The sequence below is a fragment of the Populus euphratica genome, unplaced genomic scaffold (assembly GCF_000495115.2).
Source record: "Populus euphratica unplaced genomic scaffold, PopEup_1.0 scaffold383.1, whole genome shotgun sequence".
Classification (NCBI taxonomy): domain Eukaryota; kingdom Viridiplantae; phylum Streptophyta; class Magnoliopsida; order Malpighiales; family Salicaceae; genus Populus; species Populus euphratica.
Genome location: NW_011500175.1, coordinates 174,600 through 199,215, shown reverse-complemented (window position 1 = coordinate 199,215; position 24,616 = coordinate 174,600). Strand labels below are relative to the sequence as shown.

Here is a 24,616-nt window from a genome sequence, read left to right as displayed (position 1 = left end):
ACCATATTGTTCAGTATGAAAGACTTATCCATTGAAAAAATATTCATTATAATAGTTGACCGTTCTTTCATAAACCAAAGATGAAAATTTTATTATATCAACATTTCAAGATGGAAATATCTACTCTTCACTGCATGTTTCAATAATAGTCATCTGAGATGGCAAAATATTAGCAAATTCTCACTCAAAGGAAATTCAGCACCATCATCATTTCTTGGAATGTGATTGATTCTTGTTCTCAAACAAGGCTTAAAATAAAATGAGGTAAATGTTGAAATCTCATCAACAATATAAACCCCGCATATCAAAGCATTAACATGTGCATTGTTTTTAATTTTTTTCTTAAAGTTAAACAAGTATCTTCATACAAGTAATTAGAGATAAATATTTAAAAGGAATGTTTAAAATAAAGACAATGAACAATTACTAAGAATGCATGTAATCTCTAACCACTTGAATAGATACATCCATTTGTATTGTACATGACCTCTAACTTTTTTCTCATACACTAAATAAAGGTAGATGTTTTATTGAGTTAAAGAAAAGAAAAGAAAAAAGGGAGATCATTTCAAGTATAAAAATTATATCAATGATGTTATTTCCATGTTACTCTATATGTTGGGTATACAATTTGATCAAATAAATATATCTAAAAAACTTATTAATCTTTGTAAGTGTATCTCATATCCTTTTTAACAATAAATAACTATAATCAATTAGAATAAGTGCTTGTATAAACACATGGTAGTCATGAATTTTCATTTCATATAATTCACATTCCTCTAAATTCACCAACCAAGCTATGATTAAAGAATAGTCATTAGAAAATCACAAACTCTTAAGCTATTTATAGATAAAAAGTTATGTATCATTGTCTAATATGAATGTGGTTCTGGGTTTTGCATCACAGAGGCCATCATTAACAAACTTTATATTCCCCCTACCATAATACAAAGCTAGATTCATTGTATCTTTTGTATTGTCTTTTGTTTTTCTTTTCACATTTATATTTGTGTTACAAATATTATCAAACACATTCTTCTCAATATATATGACATCCAAATTATAGCGGATGACAATAGTCTTATAATAAGAATGCTCTTAAAAAATATTTTATTTTACCTAATTATGAGTGACACTAAAATTAAGGAATTTTCGTATACCATAATGAAAATAAAATGCAATGCCTTTATGTTAAAAGGTTGTATCACATACTTCTTCACATAATAATACTTATAATGCAATATCCATTTTAGTTTTACCTTTCAAGAAGTCTATTATGTTATTTTTTTAATAGATGATGATATGGCAAGAACATCTAGTGGCAAAAAAAAAAAACATTTTACCACCATTAATTAAGGTAAATGCCTTATTATTATCATCTATAGAATATGGACAAGCTAATTTTCTATGTGCTCTAACCCGAAATCATTTTATATGCAAGAAAATTATTTATAGTCCACATCAAAGTTATTTTCAATTGAAAATTCTGATATCATATGTAAAAGCCATAACTATTCATAACCGATTCAACTAATCCATCAACGATTAAAAATAAACATTTATATTCCTACTTGGATTGTAAGAATCAAGTATGATTATAGATAAGAATATGAATTTTGGCTTTATACACATCTTTAAAGGCAAGTTTTAAACTATTAGAATGATTGGTCAACAAGAATTGGGTTCATTAAAGGATCCCAATAGATTAAATATCTTTTATACACAAGTTAAAGCATATGTTATGTTGTACTAAGGATGTACTATATTAAATTGCTTTCAAGCTTCACCATCAAAAATGTGCACCATAACTTTATCCATCTTATCATATGAATGATATCATGTGATGTACTTAACAGTTTTTAAAGACATAAATCATTGTTTTTATATGATTGATACATGGATATTAATTTTTGGTGTAAACACAAAGTAAGAGGTCTAACAATCAATCATGAGATAATACATGTTTAGATAAAGATGCAATTAAATTTTTCATTATCAGATTATCTTGTTGAACCTAGTATAGGTAATCCGAGTTTGTTATGATAGTGAATGTGTTCTTTAAGCTAACAAGGGTTGAAGGGTCGGGTTTTGATTTATCAATGAAGCCACACAAAGAAAAGTTTTGATTTATTATGAACTATCATATTTCTTCTACTATAAGCATGTGAACGTTTATTTTTTTGTGTAAACACAAAGCGAGAGGTCTAACAGACAATCACATAAGATAATAATGATTAGATAAGAATACAATTAAGGTGTTCATCATCAATTGATCTTGTTAAATCGAGTACATGTAATCCGGGTATGATAATGGATGCATTGTATACAATAAAGAGGGATGATGGGCATGGTTTTTATAAATCAATGAAGTCATACAAACCTGTTCAAATACTTGATTTATGTCTTTCGAAATTCTATTAGATAGTTTTAGGGATATATAATGATGAGCATAATAAAGTGACAACAATGGGATATCATTGTATTTTTTTGGCCAATTAAAAAGGAAGAGGTAGGCTATCGTTCTTAATTAATAAAATTACGAGAGATTATCTAGGAAATTCATGAATGTTGTTAAGGAAAGGCTCTAATATCATATAAGATTAAGATAACAGAATAAAAAGAAAAGAAAAATGAGAATTTAATAGAAAATATTTTCCTTTTTATCATGAGTTTTTAAATTAGATTCACTTGTTTTAGATAAATAAAAGGTGTAAATGTATGTGTGTTATCCCTTGTACAAACAAGAAAAATATATCTTTTTTTTATGATCAGAAAATCTCTTATACCTTATCATCAATATGGACTCTAAAAATAATATTGTAATAGCATATATTTCATTATATGTGAAATTAGATTGTTACATCAATGGCTTTAAGGTTCATAGGTTTGATGTTGGGTTGCTTGGTGTACTTTATCAGTAAGGCTGCAAGTTGTAGAATATAATGGTCTAAAATCATAATTTAAGAGATAAATTATATTATACTAGTTTATATATTTGTGATACGCTTATGAAGGGACTAATATTTTAAAAACATAAATAAATTTTTTATATCTCATGAGATTTTTAGCAATTATTTTTTAAATTTTTTTATAAAGATAAATTTCTCTATTAATATATCTCCTATTCATTAAAAAATTAGAACCGTTGTGGTAATATTTTCAATTCAATCTCAAGAATGTAATAATTCCTTTAAAATGTGCAAGACTGATTCACTACAAGTAGTTAATCATTGATTACCAGCGTAGCTCTCTCCAGTTCCGCAATAAATCTCAAATCATCCTCAGTTGTTTACCCACTCCTAAAAAATAACAATAAATTAGTCAACAGATTGAATTGATAAAAAATAACAATAAATTAGTCAACAGATAAAGACAAGGCAATTAACAAGAAGGGAAAAGGAGCCATTTCCAAGGAGAAAATACTTAATTACAAATTCTGGTGTCATTCCAGGAAATATAATGGAGCATGTGTTTGAGTATAAAAATCCAACTCCAGTTGGTGATTCAACGTAGAGCATGTTTGATTCTGTCAACATTATCAAGATGATGTTATAACTAGTTCCCAAAACGATTAAAAAAAAGGGGGGGCATTCAACATATATTCAATTTGTAATCTTACGTAATTTCCAGGAATATTGATTGGTTTTTGACAAGAAGTCCATTTTTCCCAGGTTGGAATGGACCATGCATGTTCCTCAAAAGCGCCATAACCAAGTGAAGAACAATCAAGGCCTAGTGTGAAGATATCCGTAATACAGCATTGAATTCGAAAATTACTATAAAAAGATAAGGCAGAAAGTTTATGCCAATAAAAATGTATGTCAGCTAGCATTCACATCTTCTAAACAGCTCTCGGGTTCGAGTCTTTTCTTGTAAACTGGAAAGAAAAAATAAAAAAGGGTAGACAGTATATCAAGCATAATACAAACCTCCATTAAGACATAAGGTCAAGGACGCGAAAGTGGATCAGCTGATTCCGCGTCAACAAAGTTATTGGCCATGTTTGGCATCTTTTACAATGTAGCCAGAGTACTTTTCAAAGGGGAAATTGCCAGGCTGCCCTGGTAGTCTCGTTAACAGCTCAGCACGAGATTTCGAGCACCAGAGAAAGAAGAGCAAGGAAATGACCACGTTCCAAACTGCAGTTGGCCACAGAAAGCATAAAAAATGACGCTTTTGCAGCTAGCTAACCGCAGTTTGAAACGTGGTTGCCTGTATGACAAACACAAGTTGATAGAGGGGGGTGGATATCAATGATGGTTTAAATTGGAATCCCGCATTGTTGCTAACGGATCGCAAATTGTCATCTTTTCTTTTCGTTCACCGACTTCTTGTCTGTGGCAAATATCCGGGCATATCCTCTCAAGTTCTTTGCATCTCGTCTATAGCTTGAAACAACGAATAGCTCAAGAAGGATTATTTTGTTGACCTTGAGGATGATTAGCTCGTTAGAGAACTCACCAACTAATTGTTAGCTTCAATATCTCATGTAGATGGCAGATGGAAAAGGGCAGCACAAAGCAAAAACTGAACTGGGCGATGCAAGGCAAGCGTACGAGGTCAAAATGCTTGCCTATGTAGAACTAGTAACCTTCCTTTTAAAATCCAAAGTATTCACCATAACCCATGCATGCGCCGTGATTGAAGCCGAAAAGGGTTTCACCTTGACTTTAGTGGGAAGGGAATTCCAAAGAATGACTACACTTGGCCGCACACCAACTGGTCTCAGGTGTTGTGTTTCGTGTGAGGGAGAACTTGCATATTAAGACAGATTTCCTTCCATTTGTCTAAATTCATGCCATACTTGAATCCATGCACAACGCGGGGGGGTCATTTTCAAGCTATTAACTTACCATGCATGATCTAGCCCATAACCACTACTTCATGGTAGGATGTATCGTCGAGAGAGCGAAAAGCCACATAGAACCGAGCGTCCTTTGTTTCTTTCAATAGGGATAACGGCATGTAATTACATGCCACCGAGAAGCGAAAAAGATTCCCAATAGCAACAGTTGCATCAGGACATCTCAGGATCCCCTAAACCCTAGCATGCAGCAGCTACATATTTCCCGTCTCAGAAGAAACTGAAAAGAAAGATCGTGCAGAACCTATGTTTGTCCTTTTCAAACACACGCAGCATGTTGTACCTTCGATTCTCGCCCATGAGGTAGGTACCACAGGTAAACTGTTCATACACATGGATCGATTTTGATTTTAAATTTGTAATTCTTTTAAAATAATATTTTTTTTTATTTTTTAAAATTTATACGTTAAAATAATGTAAAATCACAAAAAAAATAAAAAAAAATTCAAAAGCACAAAAAAGAAGCCCTACCTATATCTAGAAAAGGAAACGAGATAGAGATGATGGTGACACAAAAAGTGCACTTCGAACATTTCCTCGTTAAGGCATTGAGGTAACAACCTGTTTCCAGTGCGCCCCATACAAGACTGTCCCCTTTCTTCCTTTTATGTACAGAAACTATAGTGAAAAGGCACCAGGCGCCATGTGTGGTGTTCAACAAGAAAAGAAGAGGTAAAAAACCATACGCATAAAAGTAAAAAGAAATAAAAGATCTGCTAATCTGCTGCTACTGAAAATAGGTGGCAGCCCACGACAATATGGAGGGAAGGACGGTGTAGACAGCAGGCTCACGTCTCCACAGCTGTTGGATCTCCGTACAGTTCTCCAACAACAATTAAGTCCTCGGGTTTCTTCCTCTCTTGAAGCCACGCAAAGCCTTCCTTCCCTCCTTCAGGCAAGGAAAGTTCATCAACTGCATTGTCAGCAAGAAAAATATTATCAAATACTTCCTAACTCAAAAGATTTCACCGAGTCAGAACATTATTTCATTAATGTGAACATTTTGAATCAACTTTTTGAAGATGCACCATGATACCTGAGATATTGGAAAATGGGAAGTCAAAGTAGAATTGGCAATGCCGGCCATCAGAATCGGAGTAGGGAGGGCCAAGAACATCTAGGACAGCACATGCTGTCACTGCTGTAAAGCAATGCATGTTGCCTCCATCAGTGGGGTAAAGGATAGAGGTGTCGCAAGGAGCAGTGAAGTTGGAGTTGACCTTGATCTTGGCCAAACGAGCTTCAGGTTGCTGGACAACAGGCTGCTTTGCTTCATTAACCAAAACCATTAAGTCAGGCTAGTTTCTTTTGCAAGTATAGAGGAAGGAAAAGTGGAATTGCCGAAGTGAAGTGTTCTGCTAGGGTTCTCCATGATGCAAACAACTGAGACTCATGATATAGAGGGAGAGGGTCAAGATACTACCAGCTTCCAGTACAGGTTATGAAAACGATCATGTGACCTTTCTATCTAGTGAGAACTAGAACATTGCTCAAATGAGGATTGTGATATTTGAATTGTTCAAAACTTTTAGATCTTGACAACTTTAAGACCAATTTCAAAATATATAGAGGGATTTTATTTTTTTTTCAATGTCCACCAGCTTCAGTTTACAAAGTTAGATTTACATTTTTCTTCTCTAATTTTCTCATGGAATTTGCTATTTTGATCAAATACAAAGTGCACAACCAGTAAAAACGAATTATTGTGCTTGAGCTGGACTACTGCAAATAAAATGGATTACTTTTCAACTTTTTTATTGACCCACAGCATATTCAAATGCTTGATTTCTTTGTTTAAAAGCTAGTCACCAGGAAGAAGAATACTAGGTTTAGCAAGGTCAGGTCATTTTCTAGCTCATCACTAACCCTCATAGAGCGTTTCTATTTCTTCACCTCTAAGTACAAAAAAATCTGGCAGCATAAAATTCAGTATCAAACATAAAAAAGGATATATATAACTTACATTTTGAAGGACTGACCACAGCAGATGTGCTGGGAGCGACATCAACCACCCAGTCATATGATTTTATGTGCAAAGTCCCAAAGAGAAGTTTGCTAAATACAGTCATTCCAGGATGATTATGAAGTGGAATGGCACCTGAAGGCGGCAAGCAGAAAATCCCTATCTGTGATAATTGAAAATTAGAGCACTCAAGTCAAATACAATTCCTCAAATATATACAAGAAAGCACCTCAGAAGACTGCATACAGAGAATTTTTCACATTCATGGATATGTATGTATCTGATCACGGGAGTTTCCCCAGCTACAGAAGCTCGAAAATGTGGCATTTCTGGACTGAGACCAACATCAGCAGGCTTGAAGTCATCTAAATAGAAAGAATCAAGGACAAATATCAAACCCAAAAACAAAATATAGCTAATGGTACTTTTTCATCAGCAGCAACGAAGAGGTGACACTTCTTCAGTTTTATACTTGCGTGTTTCAGTCCTATCACTAACCTCATTTTATTGAAATGCATCAAAAAAGCAAAACCTTTAAGTAGACAGTATACATCAATTTCAAATATTACTTGTGAGCCTGCATATGTATCCATGTGAGTGTGAGCAATCACGCGAAGTGCATTAACCGAATGCTATTAAAATAAGAAAGGCTGAACCACAGAAGAAATGAAAGCATGTCCATGAAGGGAATAGCAGTTATAGAAGTTGAAATAGCGAACTAGAGGAAATTGAGAAGAGGTTGCATAGTCGCGCTATTCATGCTGGTTCAAGCCTTCATTCATCTTTGCTAGGCTTCTCATTCCAAGGCCTTAGATGGTCAAGACCATAAAAAATATTAAAAAGACAAAAAAGAAATCGCATCTGCATTCTTGCCGAGAAGCATCGTACATTTCATCAGTATTTTTTTTATTTCGATTAAAAAATCATAGAAAAATTGCCATAGGTACAAAAACTAACAAAAAAGACAATAATAAAAAGCAGATAACAATGGGCCTTTCTCAGACAGTAAGAAAATATTAATTAAACGAAATCTGATTAAAGGAAGAGGGTAAAGAAGATAACCAAGCACACAATGTACTGGAGAAAGTAAAATCATGCCGAGTTCAACAACATCACAACAATAAGAATTGAGATAAAATAGGAATTAGTATTATCAAAACCAAACTCTAAAACCCCCTCAATTATTATGCTACCCAATTTTCCAACTCTAAAGAATCAAATTCAAGGCACTGAAGAAAGAGAATTAATATCACAAAGAAACATACCCAAAACTGCCTTTAGCTTTTGGATATTATCGGGAGAAGGAATAATTCCAGCGCTACAAGAGTCAAAGACTTCATTGCAGGTGTTATAAAGCTTCTGCAACGGCGATGCAGACACCATCTTCTTATGACGGCGCCGCCGGCTCTTCTTTCCTTTGCTATTCGTATTGGTTTTCGGATATAAATTTGAATTCGGAGTCGAACCTTAATCCTTTGCCAATTCACAAACTTCGTTTACTTTCTTATTAGCCACACTCGTCTTCGTTTACTTTCTTATTTGCCACACTCGTCTCAATGCCCATTCAACCCCCACAACACCTCTAAAAACAACAACATCAATTCCTATCTGGGTATCTTCTCAAATGCAAAATTTCAGATCAAAGATTAACAAAACACAGATACGGGTATATGGGTGTGCATGATTTTATAGGAAAGAAACAAAAAAAAAAAGGAAACAGAGAGAAAAACGCAGTATATGTATGTATGTATGAATACGCAGTTTTCACTGAGTATGGTACTGTTTGCTTAGTCCGATGCTATGTGTATTTGTGTGTTTAGAATACAAGAATAGAGAGGAAAAGGAGAGAGGAGCTGATGTAGAAGTGAAAATCACCATCTCTTGTGATGTGAGGGAGGGTGGGTGAGTGAAAATGAAGGCAGATTGGGGTATAAATAGGAAGAAGGTAGACCAGGTGATTTTTCTAGGGTTATTTTTAGTTTAAAGGAAAATACAGTTGGTTTCTTTGAGAGAGAACCAAAACCAGGGGCCATCGCTTCCATTCTATGGGCTGTTTTTCTCTCTCCTCCTAATTTATCCAAACTTTATTTTTCTTTTTTTGTATATATAGTGGTATTTCTTTCCTTCTTTCCGATTTTGCCCATTCTTTTTTTAGTTTTTCACATTCTTCCCGATTTTATTTCTTTTAGAATAAAACTTTTGAATGTATTAAAATAATACATTTGTTATGAAGATTTTTTTTTTTTTTGTTGCTTTTGTCATGATACAGATTAATGGGTCGAATTTAAAATAAATATTAACTCCCTGCTGCCTAGCATCGGTTTCAAATTAAAAATAGTGTGGAAGTTGCTTCCACGAAACACAGTTGAATGTGAGTTCGAAAAAAAATTAAAAGATTAAAAAATAAAAAATAAAAAATAGTTTGGCTTTTAAAAGAATTAATAAAAAATATTAAAATAATAATATATTTTATCAATCTAAATAACCTTGAATCTAGTAATTCTAATTTAATTCTATGATAAAAGAAAATATGGAAACAACAATTTAAAATCAATTAAATATTTAAAAATAATTCAAAAAATAATTTTGGATCGCCCTAAAAATATGACTATGAGATAAGCATTTAGATGGAGTCCATTTTTATTTAAGAAAAAAATCTATTATAAATAATATGTAACTGGTTCATCTTGAAATTTAAAATTCAATCATTATTATAATAGTTAAATAATCACGCATGATTTTATTTTTATAATCTATTTTTATTTGAAATAAACTCAAAAAAAAATATAAAAACCAATATAAATCACAATCAATTAAATTTTAAAAAATATAAATACACCTCATCTATCTATCCTATCATGTAGAGGAAGAATTATCACATTAAGTTTATACTGTCAAATAAAAAATTTTAATATTAAAGTTGATATTTTAATTGCTGAAATCATAATAACCAACAATTTTTTTATTATATGTTGTTTTTCAACTAATTTTTATCTATTCTCTCTAATTTAATTACTTAAAAAATAAAATAAATTTTTATATCAAAATAAAAATTATTTTGAAATTTAAGTTTGTAATATATTTTCCCCATGTTTTAGCCTGTAGTCTTTTAACATTTGATTTGATATTTTTATTATAATTCTAAATTTAATTTCATCTAATTAGAATACAAAATGATGTAATTGAAACGTGCTACTTACGAGAATTTATTAAATCCTTACAAATATATTACCAATGTGGCGAATATAACTATGAATGCACTAGGTTGATGTAAAAGTATGTCCTTAAAATCAAATCAAGAATGAGATATAGTATTGGTTAACACACAAACGGATTTGAGGATACTTCCTAACCTCGAATATATATATATATATATATATATATATATATATATATAGAAATATATTTTTACTTTTCCATTTTAAATTAATAATTTTATAGCAAGGGAAAATGAATTTGGAAAAAAGAAAGATACTTTTTACATGCAGAAACTAAAGAGATAAAATGAAATAGAAAAAGAATTAAAAAAAATAGAAAGAGAAACTTTGTCTTGTGATTTGACACATACCATCAAATAGGATTTTAGGTTAAGTTTGTTATATAAAAAAAAATATTTTAAAAATTATGTTGTAAATTTTCTTTATTTAAAAAGTTAATCAATAAAAAATAATTATGAATTAAAAAAATTGAGTTTGCTTTTCATGCAGTTATTTTCTTTTTACATTCTAAAAAAGTTAATCAATAAAAAATAATTATGAATTAAAAAAATTGAGTTTGCTTTTCATGCAGTTATTTTCTTTTTACATTCTATTTGTTTCATGAAAAATAATTTTTAAAAAATTACTTTTTAATTTTTTCTATATTTCTTAACCATCAAGAAAATAGGTCAATGAAAAATATTTTTTTAGTAAATTATTTTTTTTATTTTGAGAGGAAAATATTTTTCAAAGAGTTACAAAAAATTTAAAAATATCATATTTTCTCATTAATTATATCAAATTTGATCTTCAATATTTTGATTATTATATATTTAATTTTTAATTTTTTTTAATTTCATCCATTATAACTTGATTTAATTAGATATTTATACTAACTTTGGTCCTTATTTTTTTAATTATTTTTTTTATTTTTTATTTTTATTAATTAAATTTTTTTATCTTTCAAATTTAATTCTCATTCTTTTGATTGCTATTTATTTTATTCAAAATAATTTATAAAATTGATTGTTTTTAGTTTCATATTTTTTTAATTTTTTTATCTGTTAGATTTTATATTTATTCTTTTAATTGATATTTATTTTTTTCATAATTTATAAAATTAGATTTTTTTTTCAACTTCATTCTCCTTCAACTTCTTTATCTATCAAGTTTGATTCATATTCTTTTAATAAACTAGAAAAACATTAATAAGTTATTTTACAACTCATTTTTCATAAAACTATCAAATATCATAAAATAATTCATTTTCCAATAATTTACTTTCTATTGAACCACTTTTCAGAACAAAAATATTTTCTAGCAAACAAATGGATTTTGATGGAATATATTTTTTAGAAGTTGCAAAAAAATTTAAAAATATCATGTTATTTTTTTAATTATATTAATTAGTTCTCAATATTTTAATTTCTATATATTTTGTTTTATTTGAAATAATTTATGAAATTTATTCCTTAATTTTATCATCATTCGACTTTTTAATCAAACAAATTTGACCCCTATTGTTTTGATTGATTTTTTATTTGAAATAATTTATAAAAAAAATTAAATTTTTTTATTTATCAGATTTGGCCTATATTATTTTCATTTTTATTTTTTTATTTGAAATAATTTGGGATTTTGTTTCAATTCTATCCTTTTTCAAATATTTTATTTGTCAGTTTTGATCTCCATTCTTTTTAATAGACTTAAAAAAATAAATTATTAATAAATTATTTTTTTAATTTATTTTCATGGTATAGCGAAGCACTACAAAGTGTTTTCTAATTTATTTCTCATGACATTTTCAAACATAAAAAGATAATTCACTTTTTAGAAATTTATTTTTCATGAAAACCACTTTTTAGCAAACAAACAGATGTAGGCAGAATACACTTTTTATAAATTATAAAAAATTAAAAAAAAATTATGTTATTTGTTAATTATATCTAATTCAGTAGTGCAACAATATTATTCGATAGTTTCACCTACATTTAACTAGTGTTTTGTCTTTTTTATATATAAAATGTCTTGATATTCTTTGTTGTATGTTTTAAAGGCACGTTTAGATGAAAAATGCAAAAAGGAGTAAATTTGAAGTAATTGGCAGATTTGACTTTCAGTCGATGTTTTATTCAGAGCGTGAGCTCTAGAGGTCGAAATGAAGTGATTCTAGTGGCATTAAAAAGCTAATATCCATACCTCTCTGAACAACTAAGGCAAGAAAATAAAATAAAAAACAACATGGAAATCACAGCTTTCAAAATCAAATCTCGTAATCTATAAATGTTGATCTTTAGTCATTCTAACTTGAATATCTAGAGCTACAGAAATCCAATTGATGCAAACTCAATTGTTTTGGATTCATGACTCAAATTTTTATAAACGCTTAAAGTTTTAGCTAAAACATATATCATATAAGGGAGATATGATTTTTTTAAAATAACAACTGAATTCCGCCAGCAAACAGGTTTTGTGAAGAAACGAGTTCAAATTATGTTTTGAACCATCTAAATCGATATCCAAGTTTTTATTTTAGCAATTTAGCTTCTCTAAGTTAAAGCTTAAAGATTGTATGCAAAGCTATTTCTTTTGTTTTTTGGAAAAATAGTTATTAAAGTACTTAAATGTAAGTTATCTACTTAAGGGAGGAATATTTTGTAAAATAGAGACTAAGGTTTCTTAGAATATAAAAAAAATAAGAGAAAAGAAGGGGAGTAACCACCTAAGAGGAGAAAAAGCCCCCTTCCTCTAAGAAACTCAAAATTATACATTCTTCGTTCTTTTTGATTAATTGTTCAACAAACATGCAAGGCTAAATATTTTTTCTTGGTTGCAAAGACACGAAAACCTTTAGATTTCAATAACTGTGAGATTTATTTTACCTTTTCTTTTCAGTTTATATGATGAATATGTTTGTTCTTCTATACTTATTTTTTCTATGATTGTTTATTTTAATTGTTAGAGCGAACTCTAAGTTATTATTGTAGATAATCTATTACTAAGTTTGATATCAAAACCGAAATTGTGGTATATAAACTTGTGAAGCAACTGAGTTTAATAATTGTGGCAGATCTATGTTATTAATATGAGGGAGAACATTCAATCAAATCAAACATAGACTGCGGATGGTTATGTTTTCTTGATTAATCAACTTATCTAGTTCTTAAAGCTGTAATTGAATTAAATTACTAGTGCGGACACTATGGTTATTTGATGGTTAGGGTTAGTTATACGGTGGATCCTTTAACTAACTAATGTTAAGAAGAGATAAATATTCAGAATATAAATTGATGTTTCGTTTCTATAATCAGTTCTAATTTCTGTAGGTGGATGTGTGCTTTGCGACCAAGGTTTGTTCTCTTAATAATTTTCTGATTTTATTTAATTTTGCTTGATAGTTTTCTAATTTCTTTTGCTTTAGCCTAGATAATATCCAAAACCCTCCCAAGTTGCATATTATCTAGCATGAAAATTTGACTTGAACCTTCCTCGTATAACCCTCCCAAGTTGCATATTATCTAGCATTAAAATTTGACTTGAACCTTCCTCGTAGGATCGACCCCTTGCTTGCTCTGTATTATCTTGTATATTGTGTTTTAAGTTAGGGTAATTAAGTTGTGCAACCGTGACATCGCAACATTCAGACTTCAATCTTTTAGTTGTTATATATTTTGTTTTAAATCCTTTTTTGATTTATTCTTCTCATTTCTATTCTTTAGAATTTGATTTTTATATCAACTTTTATTTTTATTTTTTTTATGGTTATTTGTTCTTATCTTATCATTTTCTTAATTGAAACTTTTTTATCTATCATATTTAGTTCTCATTCTTTTGATTACTATTTTTTTATTTAAAATAATTTATGAAATTGGATGTTTTTTCAATTTCATCATCTTTTAAATTTTTTATATGTTAGATTTGGTTCCGATTTTTTTATTAATATTTTTTAATTTTATCCTTCTCTAACTTTTTCATCTATCAGATTTGACCTTGTTTTTTATTACTAATTATTTTATTTGAGATAATTTGATATTTATTTTTTAATTTTATTATTTTTCAACTTTTTTATCTGTTAGTTATGGTCCTCGTTCCTGTAATAAACTTAAAAATATTAAAATATTAATAAGTTATTTTCTAATTTATTTTTTATAATATGACAAACACTAAAAAATATTTTTTAATTTTTTTTCATGATACTATCAAACTTTAAAAAATAATATATTTTTCAGTAATTTACTTTCCATAAAAATTAATTTTTTTAAAAATTATTTTAAAAAAAATGGTTTCTTAAATAATTTTATCTTCCCTCCAGAACATATTTCTCACCCCACAAACTAACTTCTTATGATTTCCAAAGCTAGATTAGCATTAGACAATCAATGTTTTATTGTCTCCCACTCTCTTTTTATTGAATAGTGATTATATTGGTATTTTTATTTGTTTTTATATTTTAAAAGTATTTTTTTTATGTTTTTTAAATTAATATATTTTTATATTTTTAGATTATTTTTATGCGCTAATATCAAAAATAATTTTTAAAAAATAAAAAATATTTTAATATATTTCTAAATTAAAAATATTTAAAAAAAATTATAACCAAACTTCCAAACAAATTCTAGTTACTATTTATAGCACCGATTTTTCGTTGAATATTCTCATTCACAGCCATACTTTAACTCGTCTAATATATTTGAAGATGAATTTTTGGGTCATCTCCTTGTAACAAATTTCATTATATTTGCATATGAAATTTGCTTCTATTGTTGTTTTTATTATTTATTCTTATAATTTTTATTTTGAAATAACGTTAATGAATCCTTCTTCTTCTTTTTCCTTTTACATTCGTGCATGCATATTATGTACTGAGAACTGTGAGGAAATAATATTTTAAAATAAAATATAGATATAAAAGAGTTTTGATGGTGTTCATAAGTTCATTAATAAACTTTTAAAAGTCAAGTATAGAAGATATTTTGAAATCTAAATAAAAATATAGTGACAACGTGGAGTGATAACCAGATTCTGGACACGTGTTTCCCGAGCCTCTAGAACTTGCCTCATTCTAATTTGTCTGACGAGGTCTGAAAAACTCATCCGCCGATTGAAATAAATCGAGAATTTATTGCACATTTTGGTTGCGTCCAATCAGAAGGATTTGAGAGAGAAGATAAAAATGAGAGAGCTTTTGGCATAATTATCATGACACTTGATGAGGCGAGTTTATTGTTCTTGCCAAAATAATTTGATTGTTCATAGATATTCAACTAGCTTTTTGCGTCTCTGATACGCTGTTGGTGTAAAAACTTTTATGTATAATAGCTGAAATATTTTTAAAATACTTAAATGGTATTGTATAAGATGATATATTTATTTTTAAAAAAATTGAGATTAACCGTTAACAGTTAACGATTAGGATATACAAATGATAAAATCATGGAATTTATTTTTAAACAAATTAAAAAATTTAATTATAATGAATCAAATATTAAATATTGAAAACAAAAAAACAATTTAATTAAAAACAAAAAAATTTTTAAGTAAACTTGTATTGGTGATCGATGCAATACCATGGACCAAGTTATATATTTATTAACATAAAAAGAACAAAGTTTAGGTAATAACTCATGAAATTTTAAATTTGGATTTGACCAAGTTATATATTTATTAACATAAAAAAAACAAAGTTTAGGTAATAATTCATGAAATTTTAAATTTGAATTTAATCAAGAAATTTAATTTTTAATTAATTTAATATAAAATAATAAAATAAAAATAATCTAAAAAACTTGTCAAAGTATAAAAATAGTAATAACAAACTTGATAGAAAAAAAATAGAGAATGAAATCGTAAAGAAAAATTAAAAAAACATATACAAAAATTAACAATAAAAAAAATAATAATCAAATTTGAGAAATAAAAAAAATAAAAGTAATTTTTAATTTGAGATAATTTTTTTAAATAAAAAATTATAATTAAAAAAAATATAAACTAAATCTAAAAAGAAAAAAGGTTGCTATGAGTTTTTTAGAGGTAACATGCAAATCAAGAAGGATAAGAGAAAAATGAAGGGGAGAAGAAATCAAATTGTCACTAAACCGGATGGAATTACCATATATGCGATCACCATGTATGCTTTGTCTAGGGTGAAGTAACTCAACAACCTTTTCATTTTTCATTTTGTTTTATTTTTTAACTATCATATATTATCTCTGGAATCAAATAAATATTATAAAAAGGCATCCAAAGCTATGTTTCGAGAATTTTGTTTCCAACAAAAATTGAGTTATTTTATTGTTTGTTTAAATAAAAAAATAAAAAATGCCTCTAGAGCATATTAAAGTGTTTTTTTAGGGATATTCAAATAATTTTACTATATAAAATAATTATGAAAAGACCTAAATGCCACTTAACAATTCTTAAACGACAATTGAGCCCAGTGAAAAAATTATTTTACCCTTCGACACCAGTAATATCTTAAGACAAAAATATAATTAAACTGCTGCAGTGAATCATGCCTTTTCTACGTAGCTTTTGCCATAGCGTTGAGGTGTTCCTATTAACTGTCCTGAATAAAACAAGAGACAAAGGGGTCATTGGGGCTCACAAGGACGCCTTTGGAAGCGTGAACTGTCTTCCATCACCACCGTTTGTCTTGGTTACGAGGGAAGAGGGATTGTTGTTATTTTTTAAAATATTTTTATTTAAAAATATATTAAAATAATATTTTTTTTAATTTTTAAAAATTGTTTTTAATATTAGTGTATTAAAATAATTTAGAAATATAAAAAATATATTAATTTAAAATAAAAAATAATTTAATTTAATTTTAAAAAAACACGTATAAATCATAAAAACAAATAAAAAATTAGCTCGGGCACCACTGAGGAATTTCTTTTGGTTTTCTTTTCCACTACGTAACTTTAAAGTATTTTTATTATTTTAACTCAACATTAGCTTTCAGTCCTTCAATAAAAAATAATTATACTCTTTTAAATAATCATATATTTTTTATTGATTTTTTTAGCATATGCTCGTATCAAAATTCAGGAAATAACAGTAATTTCTCAGGGCATAGCAGACAAGTGAAAAAAACAAAACTAAAGGGTAATTTTCCTTTTAAAAGATAAATGAATTTTCATTTTTTTCAGGTTTAGACTTTTTCTTAGTTTTTTTTATAAATAAAAATTAAATATTTTTGACGATCTTTTTTAATCTTTTTTATCGGTAAAATTCTTGACTTGGAACAAACATCATAATGTTTTACTCTCGGCTGCTGCGGAAGCCTGGAAGGTGTTGATACGTTCAAAAAAACGAAAAGCGGTATTGTTTGGTGAGTGGTATGAACTGGGATGTGCACTCCATTTCCTGTGATTTTCCTTACCTACTCCCTTTGCCACGTGATCTGAAAAACTAACTGATATTTAAAAATTGTTTTTTCCAACAGAGAGTGAGGACGTGGAATGGAGTCCAGAATTAAAGGAAGACAACGTAACGAATAGTTTGAAAATGTGATTATAGTTATTTTTATTTAAAAATATTAATTTAAAAAAAATTATATTTTTTAAAAATATTTTGAAAACGTAAAAACAAAATGCCTTAATCTCTGTAATTTAATCTTTAATTAATTGTTTTCTTTTTCGTGCCCTCCACCGCGTCAAAATCCAGAAAGTATAAAGATTGCTGATAAATTATTCCAATGCCTTGGTGGGAGGTTTTTGAAATATGTAACATGCATATTACAATTACAATAACACAAAAAAAAAAAAAAACCTAAAGCATAATTAGGTTTAAAACAAAATTGGTTATCAAATTTTTTTTCTTTGTTACTTGAGGCTTTAGTGGCCAAATTGATGGTCAATTGAGTCTTATTTTTTGAGAATGAACAAGATTGAACATCAAAGTGAAAAAGCTAGGGAATAGGGTGGTAATTTCAATGCGCAGCGAAAAGTTAACTTTGGTTATTTTATATTTAATTGGATACATTTCAATCCCTTTAGTTTCCTAAAACTCATTGTTGGTCCAAAATTTTATTTTATTTACTTTTATGTCATTCAACTTGATTAAGAAGAGAAAAGGAGATTAGATGGATTCCAGTTAAAAAAAAAATATTATTAACATTGATCCTAACGTAAAAAATATTGATAATAATATCAATAAATCGTATATAATGAAAGGTTTTATTAAAAAGGGGTTGAAACTTTATTTTAGTTAAAAAAATAGATACCAGTTCTGAAAGAAATATTTTTTTTATTTGATTTTATATTTTTAGACTGTTTTTAAAGTTTTTTGGGTTGTTTAATTTTTTTCTTTAAAGATTCTATAATGAACTTTTTTTAAGTTAAATTATTGTATTATTTGATTTTTTTTAAACATGTGAAATCAGCTTAAAATTATAAAATAATTTTTATATGATGTGATTTGATACCCCCGCAAGAAATTATGTGGAAATAATTGAAATTTGACCTGCTTAATTACAATGCCAAGAATTTTTCATTGGGCTGGATATTTTTTAATATTAAAAAACTATTTGGTGCGACTTACCGCGTAACAAAGCCATATTACCCCCACCTGCCCTGCCCATGCAAGCCCCGATGTGTCTGCCCAATGTTTTGGACCAGAGCGGCCCCACAACACCTCCACTCAGCTCTCTCTTAAAGCCATAAATTATTTTTTTTCTTCAAATTTATCTATAAAACATTACCATTATTATTTTTTAATTGTTACAGAATGAGATAATTTCTTTATATTAGCATGCACTCCTTTTGTTATGTATGATATTTATTTTCTCTAAATTTAATTATGATTTAATAAACAATATTATATTTGAAATATTATTTAATTAGATAAATTGACTCAAGTTTTAGTTAACCTCGAATGCTTGTTTAGCATTTTTTTTCACATATAATTTTTAAATTTTGTTTTTAAACACATTTTTTTTCACGATTATAATTTTTAAAAAGCATTGTTAATGCCTTGTTTTTTTAAAATAATTTATCAACTGTTAGACCCGTAATACTATCTTCTTCTTTTTTAATAATCTCTTAATATAATATTAATACTATAGCATACTTTACAACTGACATATAAATATCGAACCACCTCTGACAAAAGAAGAAATATCTTAAAAATCATTGAAATTTTTAAAATTGATAAATCTTGTTTCTTAATTATTTTTCTATCTATAAACCATATAAATCCCCAAAAAAATATAAAATACACCTTCAAATTATTCATGACATATATAATGTCTTAGTCTTAAAAACTATGTATATACTTGTAAATAAATTAGTGCAATTTTTTAAGTGCTTGTTATTCACTGGAATGCCTATCCAAGCTATCAATAATTTATATTACAAATTTTAAGTTTTTAAAATAGAATAAATGAATTTAATTATAAGTTATTAAACTTTATTTGAAATTTTCACATTTTAAAAGTCATATGCTTCAATTTATAAATATTCAATTTTTTTCTATAATAATCCAAATCAATCTATTTGAAATCTTAAACAATATAAATATTTTTATAATACACGTACATCTGACGTGGCAAAAAACTAATTTAGAACACATAATCAACCATTATTACCATTTCCCTGGATTATGTTGTTTTCTGTAAAGGAAAATTATTGTTTATTCCACAATTCAAATGTATAAAGGACCAAAAAATAATTACTCTATGCCATAAGATCAAGATGGGAAAGCAGTAATTCCAAACGGAAAATCCTCAATATTTTTATTGGGTCAGTTTTAAAAGAAGAGGGAGAAACTTATTAAAAAAACTAAGAGGAGAGGGAAATGTTTTGACTAGCTATATTTTAATTAAAAATAAATAAATTTAGTATATAAAAATTCAATGAAAATGGTTTTGTAATTTAATTATGTTGAGAATCATACATTAAATATTGAAATGATTTTTTTATTCAATTTTATTTTTAATTTTTAAAATGATTAGATGGTATTTTAGAATTAATCATATATATTTTTTAAAAGATATTTAAAACTAGGCTCTGATGAGCCTAGAAAACCAAGCTTTGTTTTTTTTAATTGCTTTGTTTTTTATTTTATAACGAAATTCTCTTTAAATGAAATTATTAAAATAATATTATAAAAATCATCTGAATATGCAATTTTCCCAAATAAGGTCATAATTGTTTTTAATAAAGATATTAACAACTTCTTTATCTATATATGAACCTAATATACATTTTTTTTTAATTTGGTTAAGAATATTCAATGAAAATAAATATTTTTAAATTTTTAATATAGATATTTTATATAGTTTTCTCAAATTAATTAGGCTTTTATGTTTTCATACAAATGCATAAAAAAAAAATTGTTTCTTTGCTGAAATTTTTTTTATAGATTATGATAAGTTTTTGTTTAAAAATCCATGCTTCTCATGAAAAAGACATGACTGAGTCAAAATTAAAAAAGAAAATATTAAATAAAAATGAGTTTTGACTAAAGAAATTTATTTTTCTCTACTAAATTTAAACCATTTGAATTCTTAAAAATTATTTGTTTTAATTTCTTTGAGTTTTTATTCAGATAATCATGCTTTAATAAAAAAAAATCATTTTTTTATCTAACTAGAAAAAAAATGGCACGAATAAGAAAAGAAAATCTTGTCTAAAGAATATTAGAAATGTTTATTTTAATAACTATAAATTGTTTTAATAAAAAATCAATTTTTCCAATTAACCGGACGCATAGCATAACAAAAAATCGAAGTACACCTAAAAACAAAATTAATTAAGATGACATGAAATAACATAATAATAAAAAATACTTTCTTGAATGCCGATTGCTAAAATAATTGTTGTAGTTTATTAGATTTTATATGTAGAATCCTTTTTTATACTCTTTTGGTACTTATTATTATAGATATATATTTAGATAATCAGCCTATATTACATGAGTCAGATAAAAATATTTTAAAAATTAAAAAAAAATCCAACTTGTAAGAAACTCTTTGGTGATGTTAATAAACTTAATTTAATGGATAAATCTTGAAATCTCTTGACTCAATTCCTTACACAGCTTGAGTTTCAAAGTAACTCATGTGAGTGTTTTTTTGACGTAATCTAGTTAAATTGACGAGTTCAAAAGCAATTCAAATATTTGATTTAAAAAAAATATATATCAAGATGATATTTTTTAAATAAATATTGAGGTAATAACATGTTGGATCAACTCGGGTTTCATTGCTTAATCTGTCAGACCTCAACCTTGTTCATCTACTACAATGTTCTAAATTTTTTAAACCATTTTTTATTTAATTATATATAACAAAAATATATGCTTAGAAAATCAAGTACCTATCCAATATCAAAATATTTGTTTAAGATTAGTACAACTCCATATAGAACAAATCAAAACAAATTATGAAGTTCAATTTTTAATTAATCCAAGTTAACCCGTCAAATTTCAATTCGGGCATGGTTTCTATTGAGTTTAATAACTTTTTTTATGAAACTATTTTTTATTTAATTAAAAATAAAAACTTATAAAATTACGCACCAATCAAATATCAGGATAATTATTTGATACTAATACAGTTTTATAAAAAGTAAACTAAAATAAATTATGAATTATAATTCTCAATCAATCAAATATATTTGAGTTTTTTTTTTAAAAAATAATATGCCATATTTGGTCATCATAAAGATAGTTGACAAATAAAAAATATCTAAAAACGGATTTTTATCTTACCGCAAACTAACTTTTCCAGTAAGATGAATGTCTAAAAACACTTTAATGAAACCTATGAGCACCATTACAAGTCTTTTTTTTTGTCAAAATATTATCAATTAATCATTTTTTTTTAAATTAAAGGACTAAAATGTTAAGAAAATGAATTATTGGATCAAAATTAAAAGTGCAAAAATAAAAGTAGGTGAACTAAATAGAACATTTTCTTGTTAACTAGAGAATTATCATGGAATTTCTTTTTATTTTAAAGCTTGGTTTTTTTAATTTAATCTTATAATTTTCTTGAAAAAATTGATTATAGTAAGCCGCAATCGACAAAGAAAGTAAAAAATGAAATTAAAAAATTAAAATTACTGAATTAATACAGTAAAATAACTAAATATTTTAATTTATCTTTATATTTCATCAATTACAAGGTGGTTATGGATTACAAGACCACATCCCTTTAAAAGCTTCGTCCAGGAAGAGTTTAATTGGGATCAATTTGCTTCCCTCCTTCAATGGAAGTCATGACTTGTTGACGCAAGCTGCTATGGCTCAAGCTTCCAAGAGAAAGAATTCCCATTACCTGTTCGAAATCTCTCGATCTCTTTGGATTCTAGAAGGCATGAGTATGTCTGCTCGCCCTGTTTTTCTTTTATCGTACACGACAGAATCTTGAAAAGTTGGGCTTCTTTTCTTCCTCTCTCCAGGAAATGCAAGAAGGTCGCCGCCAACCATTTTGACTATCTGATTTCGATTCCGGCTAGCCAAGTTCCGATCCCACCACTACCTCACTTCACTCATGAATTTTGTACTTTTCTCACCACAAAGAAGCGCCATGGTTGCTTTCTTGAATTTGGGATATCGATTTCATTCTTTCCTCTTCTTTTTCTCATCAATTAAGCTTCACGTGTGAATGATACAAGGATATATCATTCAATATTGTGAATGATACAAGGATATATCATTCAATGTATTCAATATATATATATACATTGAATGATTTATAGATTTTTTTTTGTGTTATTTTTTATTTTTTATTATGTTCTATCTTTTTTTATTGTTCTTTTTCTACTTCAACAAGAATACATTGAATGATTTATAGATTTTTTTTTTGTGTTTTTTATTTATTATGTTCTATCTTTTTTTTTATTGTTCTTTTTCTATTTTTCAACAAGATTTTTAAATTTTTTTTTAATTTTATTTTTCAACAATAAATTAATTTAAATTAGCTTTCTTAATTGAGTATAAGTTTAAGATTTTATGGGTTATGATTTTCAAAGATTAATCCGAGTTTATAATATTTGCTTAAATTTGCTTGATTTTAAATATTAATAAATTAGAATTGTCTTTTTTATGTTATTAAATTAACCAAATTTATTAAATTCAGTTAACTCAATAACTTGATTTTTAAATTTTTATTTTATTTTTTTTAGAAATTTCAGCATTTCCTTAACTTTATTTTTTTTATATCCATAAAAATTTGACCTGGTCCATGAGATTACACTGACCACTAATATAAATTTACTCTGATCATTTATTATGGTCTTTTTTTATATTCTTTTTTCTCTTTCAACTTGGTTCATTATCATTGAGCCTTTTAATTTATTTTGATGTGGTTTTCATAGTTTTATCATTATCATAAATTCTAAATTATGAGATATATATAGGTTAATTATTACTGGACTAAATCAATCTAATATATCATCATTTCAGTATTTTTTTTAAAAAACATATCATCTAATATATCATGATTTTAAGATTTCATTTATTATGCATCACATTTTTTATTTTTTAATGTTTTAATATTTTTTTAGGTTGAAAAAAAGAAGCACTAGCTAAAAAGTAGTTTTCAACTATATTATATTTTAACTTTTTGTTTGTGCAAATGTTTTATTTATCATATGATTGGCTTAATTAATTATTTTATTATTAAATATATTTTTAAAAAATAATTTAATGACTGAGTAAATAATAATTTAATTAAATTATATTCTTAGCAATGAATCTTTTTTTACGTTGATAACAAATTATTTTTTAATATGATTTTGATGAGTGGAGAAATTACTATTTTAATTTAGTTTTTTTTAAGAAATTGATGCTCATTATAAATTCAAGTGAAATAATGGTCTTTATTTATTATTATAAGATTGATGGTAACACAAGTCAAAAGTAAAAAAAAAAATTGTTATGTAATTTTATTATGTCTTATTTCTTATCAACCAACCATATATCAATACTAATTCTCTCGATTTTACGTCTTCTTATACAAGACAATGTTGAAACGCTATCTAAATTTTTACCTCCCATATCATATATATATATATATCCCAGTTTTTCCTTCTTCTACGTAAAACGATCAATTTGCTACACGTCTCTTTGTGATGAACTTACGCAAACAATATACTTATAGTATTTGACCCATGGATTGAAATGATGATTTCATAGATTGAACTATTTGCCCGAAATCTGACCTAGACAAGGCACAATTCAAATATGACATCTTGTCCATCCTCTGCGGTCCTAATCTGTAATCTCTCCATGTTAGTGTAATTTACCTGCTCCCCTCTTGTTGCTTGTTTCGACCTAGCAGCATCTGACATCAGATGGGCTGCCATTGTTGAAACTCTAGCTATCTGGGCACCAAGAAAATAATCTTTGAACGTCAGAGACGAACAATAGATAGAATGTCCATCATGTGTAGTCGCAGTAATGATGAAGTAAGGAGGCCACAGATGTTCTTGCTGGAATGGTCTTAGCAGGATAGAATCGCAGCCTATCCCTTTGGCTTTAAGCAACAAGCCTCTTTGACGGCCGCATAAAATCTACAATCAAATGACCGGGTGTCTTCCATCATTTTCTGTCCCTACCACGCTCTGTGATTCTCCTAGACAT

General features: G+C 27.3%; 1 protein-coding gene across 1 annotated transcript; it reads right to left on the bottom strand.

Annotated features, from left to right (window-relative positions):
- Positions 1-5,368: 5,368 nt before the first annotated feature.
- LOC105111433 (2-aminoethanethiol dioxygenase-like) lies at positions 5,369-8,890 on the bottom strand. Its single transcript, XM_011006776.1, has 5 exons — positions 8,096-8,890; positions 7,077-7,195; positions 6,831-6,993; positions 5,904-6,137; positions 5,369-5,780 (listed from the first exon to the last, which is right to left on the bottom strand). The coding sequence occupies exons 1-5, from the start codon at positions 8,211-8,213 to the stop codon at positions 5,656-5,658; spliced, it is 759 nt and encodes a 252-aa protein (XP_011005078.1). The 5' UTR covers positions 8,214-8,890; the 3' UTR covers positions 5,369-5,655.
- Between the last annotated feature and the right edge of the window lie 15,726 nt (positions 8,891-24,616).

Excerpts from the sequence above, each read along its gene's own strand:
- LOC105111433 (XM_011006776.1), bottom strand. The coding sequence starts at position 8,213 with ATGGTGTCTGCATCGCCGTTGCAGAAGCTTTATAACACCTGCAATGAA. Across the intron at positions 7,196-8,095 it reads AAAGCTAAAGGCAGTTTTGG|ATGACTTCAAGCCTGCTGAT; the intron begins GTATGTTTCTTT and ends CTTTCTATTTAG. Across the intron at positions 6,138-6,830 it reads TGTGGTCAGTCCTTCAAAAT|CAAAGCAGCCTGTTGTCCAG; the intron begins GTAAGTTATATA and ends TGGTTAATGAAG.